Source organism: Centropristis striata, chromosome 15 (genome assembly GCF_030273125.1).
Source record: "Centropristis striata isolate RG_2023a ecotype Rhode Island chromosome 15, C.striata_1.0, whole genome shotgun sequence".
NCBI classification, from domain to species: domain Eukaryota; kingdom Metazoa; phylum Chordata; class Actinopteri; order Perciformes; family Serranidae; genus Centropristis; species Centropristis striata.
The window spans coordinates 28284988-28302028 of NC_081531.1; the positions used below are offsets into that span (position 1 = coordinate 28284988).

The following is a 17041-nucleotide window of genomic DNA, read 5'->3' on the forward strand; positions in this document are numbered from 1 at the left end:
TGTGTGTGTGTGTGTGTTGCAACAATTCTGGGTGTAACAGAGCAAGCGCTGACTCATGCACTCCTGCTGATATAGGATGAGCAAGCAGTTTTCCCGACCATACCAATCCCACCCTTGGATCTAAACTAACAGACTTTTCCCAGAATAGCACTTAATAGAAACACAAACAATAGAACATATCCTGTTCAAACGCTGGGCTTGTTGACGCTGAGTTGTGTCTTTAGATTTAGAGTTGTCTGGACTTATTCTGCTAACTGACCCTTTTGCAAGAAGAGGGAGGCTATTATGTTAATCTAAAGGTTAATGTTTGTCAGAAGGTCTCATATCTTGATTCCTTGTCATGTGTTTGGGTTTGTGTGTGTGTGAGAGAGAGCCTGAGAGAAAAAGAGAAAAAAGAGAAAGACGCCTTGCTAGCAGAGGTAGAATAAGGTAACAATTGTAAAACAGTACCAGATCAACTTCAATCACTGTATATATCCTTATATCAACTTTATTCATTTATTTTAGGCTTATGGGCTGTCAGCAACTGCTTTAAACATAAATTTGATCAAATATCAGCGATAGTATGACTATAGAAGCACATTAATGCTGACAGAAAACAATATGAAATATAAGCAAGAAAAGAGAAAACGCACCTTCAAAGATGAGGTGTCAGCCAGTACAACAGAGAGGACTAATCATCACCACAAAGCACTGTTGCTAATGTCACATGATATGAAGGAAGAAGGCTGCCAGAGTTTAACTGGCCAATCAGGTGACTGTTTCATAATTCCAGAATGAGCTAATCTCATCATGAAAAGAAAAAAAGTCTAGTTCCTTTTTCCATGTAAGCACAACAACACAGTGAGAGAGCACACATCAAAAAAACAGCAGCACCGGCTTGCAGAAATGAAACTAAGGAACTGATGCTGGTGTTAAGATAAAATGCATTTTATTAATAGATGAGAAAGATAAGCAACAGTTTATCGTTGTATACTTCCCCTGTACAGGTGGCTGGGACACGCTACGTCAAAAAAAATGTACAACTCTAACAGTGTTGTGTCGTGTGAAATGGATAATGATCACCCTTCTTCTTTTGCTGTTCCTCACAAATGGCTATAATTTCCTGATCCCTGACTGTTAAACACTCGTCTCATTTCCTTTTTTAATAATAATAACAGGAACTTGACGGGCAAGTGTCGGGGTCGGATGGAGGGAGGGGGGAGGGGAAACACTCCTCAAAAAAACGACATTTTGGACCACATTATACCACCTTTGGCTCCCTCCACAGACCTCAGGTAAAAGATCTGAGTCTCCACAGGACCTGAGACAGATATCAGAATATCTGGTCACATTCACAGCAGCTGACATTGTATAAATATATACTGTGAGGTATTGCAATAGCGACCAGGAAGGTTCTGCAAGATCACATAATAACAAAACCCAGAAAAGTGGCCTTGTGCCATAGCTTGGTGGAATCACTCCAACAGCTTCACACTGATGATGACAGTACGTCTGTGGTTCAAACAAATGACTCAGACATGAACAAACACGACGCCTTTCTGCATTACTAGCTGATTCACTGACTGTAGTTGTGTCAAACGAGCACTAGCTGAGCCTTTATACTGCTTGGTTTCCTGGCCTGGTGTCAGCTGGGCGTCTGGAGGCCAAAGGTCACGAGGAGTCCTGCCTCGTTCCATCGGTCAAGCACAGCGTCTCCAGCTGCTGAGCGCGCTCGTTGTGGACAGTCATCAAGGTGCGGTTCTCTTCTGTTAGGCGACAAAACTCCTCCTCCAGACGGGCAATCTCCATGGCAACCTTCTCATCCTCCACCAGCTCTGCCAGCAACTTACGCCTAAATGAATGGGAGAGGGAGATTTTAGCATTAGGTGAAGGTTTTTATTTACTTTTTATTTTTAAATCACATAAAAATGCAAAAAACAGTATAGTCTTTTTTTATTCATTCTGCACCGATTGACTGACATTTGTTTATTTTCTATCTCCCGCTTTATCTTTTTCAGTGGACACTGTCCCAGCGCACACTTGGCTAGAGTGCTGGGAAACACCCATAGCAGGTTCCCAGAGGCAGATTTCCAGTTGACCACTCCCAGTCCTACTCATGAGCAATTCATATTCTTGTTTCTACAATCCAGGGGGAAACCAGAGAAACCAAAATAAAAATAAAAACTATGTTATAGGAAGGGCTGAGCTGCTTACTGTTGGACAATAAAGTGGACTACTCTCGAATGAGTAAACAATATTGTTTATGATGCTCAGGTCAAATTTTTCCTTATTTATTAGGAAGTATGGCGTACTGATGTTTTGTACAAACCCTAATTCCAAACATGCAAAGATGTGAAAAAGACTGGCAGGCAAATTCACAAAAGGATAACGTAGCTATTGCGACCACTTAACCTGCACAAATAAGACCACAAGGCTCTCAAAGCACCCGACTGTGCTGCCAAGCAAGTAGCACCTTGGTGCTCCTGTGCTATCTGCTCATATTTAAATGAGGCAATATGCATACATTTGACACAAAATTAGCCCCATTTCATAGAAACTGGCATCATTGCAAAAACAGTCCTATTCACAAAGATTAGCGTTGATAGCCACATGCAGTTACAGTGAAATTATTGACATCTTCAGAGAATTGGTGGCAACTTAAGCACATTTGTACAGTTTCTTTCTGACACGGTTAAATATTTTGTATTGTATATTTTGTATTTTGCCACATAATTGCAACCACATGCAAACAAAGGGTAAACTGCACTCAGCGTCAAAACACAAAGTTTTGATGCTGAGTGCAGTTTACCCCTAATATTAGTAGCACGATATCTTTCAGACCTTGAGAGGGGCAAATAGCATTTGCAAGTGATGCATCTTTGTGAACTTGCCCAAAAAGTTCTGTGCTTGCAATGTAACATATGTAAGAGTTTAGGCTTTTGTGTGATAGTTGTTTCTCCAGTCCAACTATATGTTTTGTGTCTTGTAAGTCTTTCTGAGTGATGCCAAGCGACTTGAATGACTTCAGCTCTGGTTTAGGCAGGATGACCTGACTTTGCCTGGCAAACAGTGATTTCACACTCTGGAAAGAGCTCAGCCTTTGGACTTTGAAATGCAGTGTAAGCACACACGCACGTACATGTATGTGTACAACTTGCGCGTCATGGCCTCACGTCTGAGAGTGTGTGAATGTCAGTATTGTGTTACAGCTGGTAAGTGCCAAGTCACATAACAGGAGCATCAAGAAAGAAGAAAAGAAGTCTCTATTCTACAATACAGGCTGTCTGTGAGGCTTTCAAGGCATGACAGGAGAGGACAGTACTGGTTTTATTTACTGAGCGGCGAAAAGTTTAAAAAAAGATACAAATCTTCATTTATTTGAGCTTAATCTTAAGCACAACTAACTCAATATTAAAAGTCTATTAAGTTAGCGTGATAGCGTGATACAATTGTTTTGAATTTTGCTACTTTTAGTTTGCATTGGGATCACAAATAAACCCTTTAAAAATAACATTTATTTTAGAATTATTCCTGTATGCAAAAAACTCTTATTTATATGGAAGAAAACATTTTTGAGTCCAAAATGACACATCTGCTTTTCTGAATAACTCTACTGTCTATTACAATGGATTACTCATTGGAAAATGTTTTACGCAAATATCTGCGTGTGTAAATACCTATGAAATGTGACGATTCATTTCCTGATAGACCAGATCCACAACTAAGCGACCATAATAAAAAAAAGACATAACTGCTTGGTGGAAATTTTATCTTCGTATCTACAATCTGTTTCTAGTTTTTACACATTTCCCTAATACTGGTAATTCTACCTGAGTCGGTTAGCATTCATACATACAAAACACAGGGAAGGCAAAATGGTTTCTGTTGTGTGCAATTTTACAATCATACATTATTTCACTGTTTTTTGGGTAACATGACTTTGCTCAACAGTAATTAAACCACAAAGTTTTCACCTATTAGTGGGCCTCAGTGTTATTTACAGTAAAATATTTGTGATTCTGATGCATTTACTTTTTGTGCTGAGTTACTCCTTCCTATATTAGAAGCAAGTTGAAACCCGCAAGTGCACATGTTTCTGTGTGTATTCATGATTTTGTGACAGAAAAAGGTAAGGCATCTTTTTCCAGTCCAAAAGAATCCAGAGAGGCCAGACCACGTCTGACAAACATCTCTTTATCACTTAAAAAAAATCCATTATCACATTTGTTTATTTTGTATTTTCCGTGTAACAAAATTTGTGAGAATCTAACCAAAGTATAAATGTTAAGAAAAACACTTTTGATACATTGCCCCCTAAAAGATATAACTAAACCATTTGAAATACTTACACTGTGCACCAAAACATTTTCAAAACTTCTAGTATGGACATTATGTTTTAAAGAGAACTCGTGATTTTACAGCTCTTTCAAAATAGAGGTATTTCTTGTATAATCTCTTTGTTATAGATGGTATCAGTAATAGGCTTAACTACAATCGGCCTAATATCAATGTCTGTATTCTATCCTCACTGAAGAGGAACTCTTTTATTCCTCTTTGACCCACTTTGAGAACATTTTCGTGAACCTTATGATTCTGTTTCCTGTCTTAACAGGTCCAAAACTCAATAGTTATAAGAGGGAAAATTCAATATACACTGCTATAGTGTGCACTAGTGTATTACTAACCAAAAGCAGACAGGGTCATTTTGGAAAATCCCTCCGCAGTGTGTTAAACTTCCTGTTGTCATCCTTGCAACACTTCACTGTAGGTCCTAAACCCTCCTGTCTTTCTGTGTGTAATCATATGGGAAGTTACAAACTTTTCATTGTATTTTTATGTCTATTAAAAGTCAATGACAAATAGCAGAAAATATTAAAATATTCCATGGAAATTAATCTAATGTTCTAATTAATGGAGTACCAGTATCACTTAAAGTGTATTTTGAGTATCGGTGTAAAAGCACATTCTGTGGTTTTGCCTTCACTTCAGTCTCTTTGTGTCTCACTTTACTTTAAGTGTGAATCTGGCCTTGTTTGTGTGTACGTGACAGAGGCTGTTGGCATGAGCAACAGCGTGAAAAGAGAGAACCAAGAGTTTCTACTGGACTGACTCATCATGTTCTTATCTAAACTCAAGGCTATACTCATCCCATCACAGTCTGCCTGCTGTTCTGTATTTAGGAGCTGCCAAGTGGTGTAGGTTGTGTGTGTGCGTGTCTGTGTGTGTGTGTAGGTGTGGTGGTGGGGTAACAGCAAGGGCCTTGAAAAGCCCACTGCTAAGACTACCCACAGCTGCTGAGGGCACAGGGGACAGTGTGCTCTGTGTGTTTCTGTGTGTGTGTGTGTGTGTGTGTGTGTGTGTGTGTGTTATACTCCCCTGTTTGTGTGCAAGCGGTATGTATGTGCATTAAAGCATCCCACAGGTCTCACTCAATTACTCCTGATGAGGGTTGCAGTTGGTGTAATAGTCACCCAGAAAATATGTTACTTTTCCCAAATAGTGTGATCAAACAAAGACATCCAGTGTAACCCTTACATCCACACTCATCCCTGTACGCATCACATGCTTCATTTAAAAGTCATTATAATCATAAGGAAATGCATCTAAAATCAAACTTGTAAATTACCAGCTGTTCAAATATCTTAAGGAAGCTGCTCTCAGGAGATCATGTGCTAAAGGCTGCATAAAAGCTATTAACATGTGCCATCTGGTGGACATTCTGGTCCAAAATGCCTTACAGCCCAACTACAGTACAAGCGTTGGCAATTTTAGCAAAGGTGGCCCTAGTGGGAATTTTACTACTACATACACTAAACACTACTCATAAATCCTAAATCAGTGTTGGAGAGTTGTGAACTACATGTAACCGAACTAGTAGTGCAATGACATTTTAAAGTTATATATGTGTAGTGATTAAAGAAGTTAAATTACTTTTTTGCCATTTTGTGTGTAGTTCAACTGCTGAAACTATAGAAAAATAAGGAGAATTTATTATTATTATTATTATTATTAGGATGTCGTACCATGTACAGTCTGTGAAGCCCTTTGAGGCAAATCTGTGATTTGTGATTTTGGGCTATATAAATAAAATTGATTTGATTTGATTTGATTTGATTTGATTTGATTTGATTATTATTATTATTATTATTATTATTATCATTATTATTATTATTATTATTATCTAACCATTGCTACTGTAATTTAACCCTCTTTGACCTTAAACCTTTATGTTTTTATATTATATATTTTGTTCTATTTCTAAATGAAATAAGGGAAAATACGCATGAAGAAAGGGCAACTAAAGTAAATTAATTAATATAATTTATTATTATTATTATTATTATTATTATTGATGATGATAATAATAATAATAATAATAATAATAATAATAATAATAATAATAATAATAATAAATACTACCTATTGAATGGCATGCTGTAGGTAGGCTATTAAAAAATATATATCAATCTGACAATATGACCTGGGCATCTGTTTAGACAGTGTGAGTTTATAGGTATAGTTTTCTGAGTAGCTTTAGTTGACTAGATTTCTCCCTGAGTAGCTTTACTGTAGTTCAGCTTCTTCTGGTGAAGGCTTCTGCTTTGGCAAAGAACCAGTAAGTATATAAAGTAGTACAAGGAGTGACTCCTAAAGCGATTTGAACATGCAACTTTCCGATCTGGAGTCACACATGCTACCATTGCACCAAAAGATCTCATGTTTCTTTTGTTTTTTGGGGGAAAAGAATAATTTATAGGGACTCACTTGCGGTCCTCAAGCACGGCGATCTCATGTTTGACCTGGTGGAACTCTCTCGCCATCCTGCAGTGCTCCTTGTACACATGAACGCTCTCTCTCAGAGACACACAGGGGGGCACTGGCTGCAAGAGGTCAGAGACAGATTGTGACATCAGAAAGATGAAGCAATAGTTATTTAGAACAGGATTTTACAACTTGGAAGCTTTAAAAATGCTTCCCTTTTCCCGACATTGTTTATGACTATCTTTACTACTTCAGACTCTCTGGCCTTTCCCTCAGTGCCCCAGTAGGCACCATCACCATGTACTCTGATCCATGACATGTTATCTCCTGAAGTAATAGAAGAATACCCATGAAATTTGCTGCAGACATCACTACTGGTGAAACAAGAGATTGCTGAGCTTTAAGATAACAAGTGAGACCTTCCTCATAGTACATGTATGAGACCTTCAAATGCTTTATTTTCAAAAGAGTATAGTGGAAGACTACTGGAAGACTGCAGCAAAACGGTAGCGTATCAGACGTCAGATGAGAACACTACATCCTCAAATTATGTTAGATTTTAAGATTAAGATTTTTTTAAATTACAATACCATAAATCAAATATGATTATTTATAATATGGTGATTTTGCGTAATTAAGAAAAAGAGATAAAAAAAACATGATAACAGGATAAATGAGGACAAAACATAAAGCACTTTTAGCCTGTAGTATATGAAAGCTGTCATTCATTGGCCAGCTACTACTGTTCTCATTTGATACTTTAAACCAACATGCACTTTACGTGACCCTGACACTGGCACTCGTTGAAGGATAATTCAATGACAACACTAATAGCAGATTGAGCTCACACAGTGAAGACATTGATTTACAGGGTTGATACACTAAACCCAGGCTTCTCCATGATGCACAGACTCAGCTTCTGCCATAAACAGAGTAGAGTTTTAGAGGAAAACTCCACCATCACACAGACTTTCTAGGGTTTTGGTTTTAACCAGTTTATTTCACGATTTATTTCATAATGAGGTAAATCTTCCAGCTTTTTCCCCTCTTGACCTGGCCCCAGGTTGACAATGATTTCTCTGACCTAGCTTTAACTTGTGAATTAGTTATACAGTAAGTGGAGAGAGCAATAATGACATAGATGGTAATATAATAGAGCAAAAATACTTCAAAAAGGGAATACATTTGGCATTGCCTTGTTTGACCATCCATTAAAAAAATACAGCATTAAGCCACAAAATAGCGCAATGCATAATGCAAAATGATAATGATTATGCTTTTTTGAAGAGTACAGGGCAGGAAGTGGATTTTCCTTTTATTCTTGCAGCACTGTGGATTTAAAATCATTGCCAATTGTCTCTTGTGCTGCTCGGCCAACAATACAAAGTGTGTGTTTAATGCAACATTATGCTACAGGATGCAGTGTATACCTGTAGTCGCTGTTCAAGATCCGGGCAAGTCTGAGGGCGGCTCTCCTCATCTTTTACATCTATTGAAGCAGAACACATAATTCAAACATGAATAATCAATAAAATGAATAAAATCAGAATAAGTTATTCAGAAATCCGCAAATAATGTGATGGAAACAGATATTTCTTGGATCCAAAGGTTGTTATTGTACATCAGTTGATGATACCAACAATGTAACTAACTGACTATTTTGAAGGTTTTGCATTGACTATACTATACTATATGGTTTTATGCTGACCATTTTCAAACTCAAAGGCATACTGTTTTCTGCAGTGTTTGCAGAGTTGGAATAATTTTGTTTTCAGACACAATCCTCTGATGATTGTGGTTTCATTTTCATGGTGATATGTTTGAAGAGATTAATTAATAAAGTTTGAGAAGATATACACTACATTCGTCAATAATAAATCAAATTAATAAGTCACTATCATTTAATGGAAAGAGGTAGAAAATATTTTATTTCAACTTTAGGGGTTGTAGCAGTAAACTGTACCTGTAAAAATACAAGTAAATGTCCTGCACTCTAATTTTTAACATACTCAAAGTAAAAGTACATATATATTTTGCATTGTTGCTAACTATTATGAATGCATTAACATGTAAGCGGCAGGTTGAGGCGGCGCAAAATACTTTTTATACTGTTTTTATATATAAAAATACATCTGATCATAAAATGAATCATTATTGTTCTGTATAAAATATTAATATATATATAGTAACTAGTAACATCAACTGTCCAAAAAAGGTAGTGGAGTACAAAGTTGCAAAAGATTAAAAATACTCCAGTAAGTACCTCAAAACTGTACTTAAGTACAGTACTTGAGGAAATACAAATACTCAGGGAGACTCCAAAGACATTTGGATGTTGTATAAAATGTAAATAAAACAGATACAAATAATTTGCTAATCCTATTTTACATATATTTAACTGATCATTCAATGTTCAATCTGATAAACTTCTGTTTTTTGCAAATATAGACTTGAAATTCTAAATTTGAAGCATTTCGTTTTCATGTCCAAATTTTGTGAGGAATCGGTGTTGCAAGTGACTTTCTGCCTGGAAAGTAGCATGAAACGTTCCTATTCTATTTAAAAATTAATCTCAGCTTCATTTGAGAAATGAACATAGTGTGTTCTAAGTTAAAATGTTTTCTGCTTGTTCTTGTTGTGCAGCCAAGTGACTTGTCCTTCAGTCAGTTGCTTTAAAGCCTTTCTCCGCCTCGTAAAAAGGACCAAAGTGAAACACTATAGGGGCCTCTTGTATGACAACAACATAGCAACACAGTGATGCACTTATAAATGAGCCTTGTCCTCTTACTGTACAGCAATAATGAGCTGTCACACTGATTGACATTCGGGGTAAGAACACAAACAGACAAACACCGTGGACAGAAAGAACAGACAGGCCAGATGTATGGACAGAGAGGGATTCAGACAGACAGGCAGCCAGACAGACAGAAACAGACAGGTTGTCTGCACCAGCCTCTGCCTCGCCAGTAATGTCCCCCTGGAGTTGTGGAACACATGTGGAGAATCCTGGGATGATGCAACCTTCTAAAAGCAGAAGTATCAGCGGGCCAGCCTGCAGCCATGGGGCCAATTATGATGTGGAATAAATACAGTTCTCATGCTTAGGATTGACACAGTGTGGGGTTATAACTATGCTTGGCATGAAGTCATGAAAGCCCTAGAGGATGATCCCTAGACGGAGCACAGGTCTCAGTCCCCTGCTGAGAAACACAAGTTCAAAGAGGCAACAACATGATCGTCTAGGCTAGGAAATATCTAAAATTTGATTTTGGAGGCTAAGGTCAGAGCCTTCCAGAGCCTGAACTGCTCTGGAAGCTTCAACTAAAACCATGTAGACATACTACCAACTAAAGCAGGCCATGTGGAGCTACTTTGATCCTTAAAGGGATCCTTAAAGGGAGAGACAGTTTAACCCAAAACCAAAAAAACATGTTTGTTTTTTATTTTATTTGTGATATTTATGAGTCTACATTGTTGAGTGTGATAATTGCACTTTGCTTATGGTGCTCAAAGCACCTAAATAAATGCATCTGAAAAAACTCACCAGCAATGTCTCTTTCCAATTCATGTAGAAATTATACTCGAAAGAAAATAGTTCCTACATGAAACTGCTCACAACAAGGTCTGTAGATTATTTTGAGTATCCAGGTCATGATTTCTGGAAAGACACATTGCTGTTGAGGTTTTTGAATTTATTTATTTATTTGGCACTTTGAGCACCACAAGCAAAATGCCTTATTGTTCAAATACATTCAAGAGAATGCAGACATCTCTACAGCCAATATATCCAACATATCTCTTTAGATTTAGCAAAATTGAAAAGCGAGATGAATCTGAACTTCTGTGCCTTCCATGCAAGCTAGAATTAAAAGAACAACAAATGGTTGAGAAATGACAAAGTTATTCAGTAAGAGGACATGGTGCCATGTGCGAATGACAAGCAGAATGTCATAGAGTTCAATGAATCACTGCTCAGAGTGGGATTTGAGTGTCGTTCCTGCTACAGCCCTTCATCTCACTTCCTAAGAGAAAGACAAGGGGGATCAGAGATAGGCGGAGTAGGACTGGAAGTGTTAACTGTTTATAAATATAGGCCAGTGTTCTAAAATCTGAACAGTGAATCAGGCAGCTGGACACTGTTAGTATTAGAGAGGAAACCTGACTCTGCCATTGCGTAGCGGCAGCTGCTGTCCCAGTGCCTGGCCCCACTGCAGTAAAACATCCTGACAGTACCTTGCACCATAGGTAGGGCAGACCTGAGAGTTTTGGCTGAAGATTAGAGAATTAAACAATGCGGGTCACATAAAGTGTTGTGCAATCACTCGTGTGGGTGCATACATGTGTGATTTGCAAGTGCACAGCTGCGCACATGCATGTGTGGTTGGTTTTTAATATGCTGTGGTCATACAGAAATAGAGGGAGCACCTGTCTCAGCTACAGCGTAGAGGAATGAACACAGTTAAAGTGTGTGTGTGTGTGTGTGTGTAGGGGGGGGTGCTCGGGGCAGATTGTGCCCAGTCTGTTTTGGTGGGAGGAATGTCGTTCATGTGTTCACATACTGGAAATGTAGTGAGAGTAGAGCTCCAAGCAATGTCAGGTGTAAGATGATCAATTGTGTAATAGATGTAACTAAACTTAGAATAATTTGCTGCCATTGTTTTTGAGGTGATGGGACACAGGTGTGTGTGTGTAAGGTGAGCGTATGGTTGTGTGTAAAGACTGCAGTGTGTGTGTGTGTGTGTGTGTGTGTGTGTGTGTGCGTGTTACCTGATGTGTCGTCGAGGCTGAAGGCGATTCTAACTTCAGATTTATCAGGAGACACTCTTCTGGTTGAGGTGATCATTTATCCCTTCATGAGGCCACAGGCACAAAACAGAGCTGTTAGCACTATCAAGAGGGTCTCATGAAAGACAAGTGACACAGTAACAATGAAGGGATTAGTTGATCAATTGAAAACTGACGAATCTATTAATAATATGAGATTTACCATGAAAAAATAAATTGTTCCCAGCTTCTTAAATGTGGTGACTTACTGTATTTCTCTGATTTATGGGACTGTAAATCGACTATATCTATGTTTAAAAAGGTTGATGGACAGATATGAACAATTTGAAGATGCCACCTTAGCTTTAGGGATGCACAAATACAAATACAAGAATTCTAAATTCTTAGAAAAAAGCAACATCAGACTTGTTATGTCAATTTTGATGTTGCCATATAGGTAAAAGTGTGATCCAATAACTTCCACTCAGTAATTCATGCAACTTATCAATCAATCACAGGTATTGGATCTCCACTTACAAAGGTCAGTTACCTGTGTCAGTAGAAGTAAGAACATTACATTTCCTACATCGCTTATGTAAAATTATAACGGACTGCTAAGTAAACCATTATTTTTTTCTCCTACGACCTATAAGACTGATTAATTGCTCGTCCAATTAATCAGGCTGATTAATGCCCTTTTGAGGTAATCAGCATGGGCGGATGCCTGTGCTAACAAGGCAGATTATTTATTTATTCTAAAATTTTACGGAGCCAAGAGTTAAAATAAGAAAATGTTTTATTCTCTCTCAGAAAGGATATGCTGCTATCTACTGACACTGGTAAAATACAATATAGTTTAATTTTTAAAAATGTAAAAAAAAAAGTTTATATATAAAAAACGTTTTTTTCATTCATAAGCTGTTGTGTTTTTACTTACAAAGTTTACCTTTTTTATAAACTGTGCATTACATGAATTTAGGGACACAGACAGATTTAAATGTCAAATAAATGTTAATTTAGGTTCATTAAACGTGTATCTCATTTGTTATTATTAAATTGTTGCATTCATCAGATATTTCAAAAAACAAACAAAAAAATACAATATCGTCATTAAATATTGGCTGTTCTGCTCTCTAAATATTAAAATTTGCCTTTGAAAAATCAGTCGACCACTACAACCTTGTAAACTACAATATTCTGATAATTTAACCACAATGAACTAAATACTGAACTCAGCAGGTGTTGTGTTCAGATGGATTGAAAGCTTGTTTTGATAAGGCACGTGATTAATCCACACCTCGGAAAGTATGGGGCCTTCTGAACACACACACACACACACACACACACACACCAGTTTCATCATGCATTTAGAGCTGCAGTGGGATTAAATAATTAGGGAGCTTTGACAGACTGGCTCTGAGGTCTGGATCTTGCATGCCCCCCTCCAGTGAAGGTACAGGCTTTTTATATCAGGCCGTTTGCCTGCTGTAAACCCTCTGTCTCACACAACATACCTCAATGACCTTCGACACCAGCAAACAACCACTTTTTAAAATATATATCAATTTCTTTCAAATCTCTCAAAAAAGGTACAATTTTTAAAAATCAAACGTGCATATTGTAGGCATATTATCCAGTTTATTCCCTACATATTTGCTATCTGGGGATCTAAAATAAAACCCATCTGGGTCAACAGGTCATTGTTACCTGAAGCAGCACGAGCCCGACCCAGGAAATTCCGTATAATAAAGTTTAAAATCAGGGAGCAGTGTAAGTCCTCAATATGGATAGTCTGTCCCCCGTCGGACCACCAAAGTTTCTTCAGAAAAAGTCGCCTCTGAGCCGCAGCATGGCACAACTAGATCTTCAAATGTTGACCTCCACTTCCCTCTAGAGACTCCAAACTATATTGTTTTGTGTTCAGAAGTTTCCCGACATAGTCAAAGCATCCACTACACTCGTGTCTGTCAGAGGGACTCCAAGCACCAGCAGCTCAAGTTTGCGTGGGCATGGGCATGTTATCCACGGACTGCAGCCACGCGGCGGAGAGCAACACAACAGGGCGCAGGCAGTGGAGGAATGCCGTCCGCTGTCCCCCTGTGGCGGCCCGGGCCCAATTAAATGTCTCAGATGACATGACTTTAGCCAGCAAAAATGCCCATAGCTGCAGCGCTGCTTTGAGTGACACGGTCATGCCGCTGGGATGGTCTTTGGCTTTGCAATAGCTGTGCAATGAGGCAGTTGCTCAGAATGAACTTCTCATGCTATAATGGTTCTGGCGGAAGAAAATAGAGCATCTCAGACTGTTTCTTTTGGAGGGGGTGGTGTTGGAACTAAATGCAAGAGCAAGCTCTCCTTAATGCTGGAACTGTAATATACTTTTTATACCTAAGTGCTAAGTGGAGTTTCATGCAATGCATCAAACATAGTGTGATTCAGAAAGTTAGGTGGGGTTTTCTTAATAGGGACTCCGAATTTACACAGTTTCAGTTTACTCAACACAAGGAGTACTGCTTGGCATGTGAACACTGTTGTATTAAAAGATTATGATGATCATTAGCCTGAAAAATAACCCAGATGATGTCATTGGTCTGAAAAACTCTAATTCGTGATTTACACCAATTGTACCATTTCCCAAACTAAAAAAAAAATCATCTTCCAAATTTGGTTTGTTTTTGAGCTTTAAGTCACAATTTAATATATATGTGCAATGGTTGCATCTTCTGTCTACATTCTATATACTGTTGATACGTTTTATTTTCCTTTTTTTAAATTGTTAATATTTTTAATATATTTCTACATGTATAAATTGTATTTTTTTTAGTTTAAAAATATTTTTTTTACTTATATACTTATATTTCTAGTTTATACTGTTTTTTTTGTTTGTTTTTTTTACTATTTATTGTTATTTTTATTGAAGCTCCTATATCTTGCTATCCACTTTGCTGCTGTAATACTGGAAATGTCCCTGTTGTAGGACAAATAAAGGAAGTCTTATAACTTGGAAACAGAATGGATTGCACAAGATGTGTAATTGTTGCTCATATCATTAAAGTAAAAACTATATTGATAATGTTCATTTGCAGTGTCCCAAAAAACCACTAAAGCTTTGCTTCATTTGACTTACAGTCACAACCATATTCCAAATGATATGTGAATTAAAAAGTATATGCATCAAACCAACAAGCCAATACGTTTTTGCATAATATGTCATCAATTTCCACATTCATTTTTTTTTCACATGCACAAGTTAGTTACGACCTGTGTGTGTGGAGTTTAAAAGGTTGTGCATTTACTGGGCGGAAAGGGTAAAAGTACACTATTGAGTTGCATTATGGGTAAATGTAGGATTCTGTGTTTTTGAAACTTGATGCATTCTAGAAAAATAAATTAAAATGTTAAAATGTTACTTCAGTTTTGACCATATTTTTGTGTTCCCAAATCACCTTGTTTTACGGTGCAATACTAATTTACTAGAAAACATTTACATGAATGTTTCTCTGTAATAGTCACAGATACAAATATACAAACAGAAACAACTTTTTACTTACTTCTTGAAGCTGTTCAAAAATCACGTGCCACCAAATTCCTTTATTTTCCAGCCAAATTGAAGCATTAACAGTTCCTTCCTGGGCTGAGAAAATTCTCCAACTTCTAAGACTATAAGAATCATTTATAAACCCGTCGGATTATCTAAAAAAATGCTTTATCACAAGGCTGAAAACCAGCAGTGTTACTATGCTCATAAAAAGCTGATGATCTGGAGATTTATGGTTTCATGGACTGACAGTGATGATTAAGTGTCTGTAGTTGCTGAAAAGAAACAACTTATATTTAATCTCAGCTTGAAACCTGAGTAAAGGGCATCACTGTCTGCACTCCAAGTGGTCTGTTTATAGGCTTAATGTGCATGACAAGAATTCATTAAGGCCAAAACATAATAAAAATAATAATAAAAATAAAAATAAAGTTTTACTAACCTTGAGTCTTAAAAGATGGGTCTAAAAGGGAAAAAATGAGCCATGCAGTTTGAAATAATTATTGCTCAGTTGTGATTAACTGCAACATTCTGGCGTTTTCTATCCATCAGGCCAGTTCACCTGCACGCCAGCAGATGAGAGCATTGCCCCTGAATTATCCACAGCCAGATGGAAGGAAAGAAAGAAAGACGCAGAGAGACAAACAGAGAGAGATAAATGATGTTCTGCACCTCCGAGAGCCCTCCTCCTGCTCGTTTGTCTTCATTGACAGGCTGTTGACACAGAGCTGCCTTATCATCCTCAGACAGTGTTCATCTATTGTGATGGATGGGACACACTCAAGTGTCTGCCACTCTTTGTCGTTGGAGTCATAGTTTAGATTTGAGTCTTCTGGATGTACAGTTGAGGGCCTCATGTAGTCATATGTGAACCACAGTTGATGCGATATTTAAAATGCATACTGTATAAAGAGGCAGACATTTGGGAAGATGCTTTCTGATGGAAAATGTATTTATTTAACAAAGCTGGTTTTATTCAACAAATTTATCCCTATTGAGATTTTTTCTCTGCTTTGCTGACCTTTCCTTCAGGCGAATGCAGTAAAGACAGGCTCTTTGAGCTGTCTCTCCATATAGATTTCTCTGGACTTTTCTCTCAATCCCTTTCTCATCATCTGTGCAAGAGGTATAGAAGTATGGATCATAATCTCTGACCTTCTTACTGACAGCACAAACAGACAGATGCCACCATCTCTTTATCTCTCTCCATTTCTCTCTCACCTCTCCCACCACTGCCAACGTTGAGGGCTCTGCTTTTCAGATTCCTTGAGACAAATAATAGAGTCTGTGGGTGAAACAAACAGGGATATGAACACAGGTGGAGACAGAAACATTGTCCAATAGCAGAACATTGTTCAGGTGAAGTCATGTTAGGTTAGTAAGAAGGAGGAGCTCAGGCGTACAGGATTCCTAGGCCAGGGTTGTAATCCATGGCCTCATTCATGACGGATTAGATAATGATAAAAAAAAAATACTGCTCTTGGTTTTGATTAAGAATTATGGGGTTAGGAGATTAGAGATAACCAAACGCTATTACATTGGACTGAGCCCAATCCCAGAATTAATCTGAATACCAAAAAAGAGAAAACTCATTACATGAAGAGATTAAGAAAAGCTCGGTCCAATTCTCTTCGGATGCACACAAACCAGTGTGCAAACTATTCACCGAGAGAAATGTCACAACAAAACCTCTGACTCCAGTAATTTATAAAGTATTTATATCCATTTATTGCTCCTCCCTGTTTGAAATGTCATTGCATTAGCTGTTAAATGCTAGGTCAGTTTTGAAAGTCCTGACATTATTAATAATGAATTGTATTAAGATTTAATGCCTAGGGTGCTCCATTAACATTCCTCTTTCTAAGTTAACTTCCGACAAACAATTGGTCGTGTAGACGTCAATATAATTGTTTGGGCTCTTCTTCTTTACTTGTTTCTGATTTTTACTGGCGGCAGTATTTCAAACATGTCGGAGTACAAGGCAGGTGCACTGGG

At 37.7% G+C, this 17041-nt stretch overlaps 1 protein-coding gene across 1 annotated transcript; it reads right to left on the reverse strand.

Annotated features, from left to right (window-relative positions):
* Window positions 1–89: 89 nt before the first annotated feature.
* map3k7cl (map3k7 C-terminal like) lies at window positions 90–13864 on the reverse strand. The gene is made up of 5 exons (XM_059351988.1): window positions 13216–13864; window positions 11512–11593; window positions 8175–8233; window positions 6748–6863; window positions 90–1834 (listed from the first exon to the last, which is right to left on the reverse strand). Exons 2-5 carry the CDS (start codon window positions 11585–11587, stop codon window positions 1654–1656), a joined length of 432 nt encoding a protein of 143 aa, XP_059207971.1. The 5' UTR covers window positions 11588–11593; window positions 13216–13864; the 3' UTR covers window positions 90–1653.
* Between the last annotated feature and the right edge of the window lie 3177 nt (window positions 13865–17041).

What these genes read in the sequence shown, in the direction of transcription:
- map3k7cl (XM_059351988.1), bottom strand. Translation starts at nt 11,587, where the DNA reads ATGATCACCTCAACCAGAAGAGTGTCTCCTGATAAATCTGAAGTTAGA. An exon ending in ATCTTGAACAGCGACTACAG is followed by an intron (nt 6,864 to 8,174) that starts GTATACACTGCA and finishes GACCTCTTGCAG; the next exon opens with CCAGTGCCCCCCTGTGTGTC. An exon ending in GCCGTGCTTGAGGACCGCAA is followed by an intron (nt 1,835 to 6,747) that starts GTGAGTCCCTAT and finishes CCATTCATTTAG; the next exon opens with GCGTAAGTTGCTGGCAGAGC.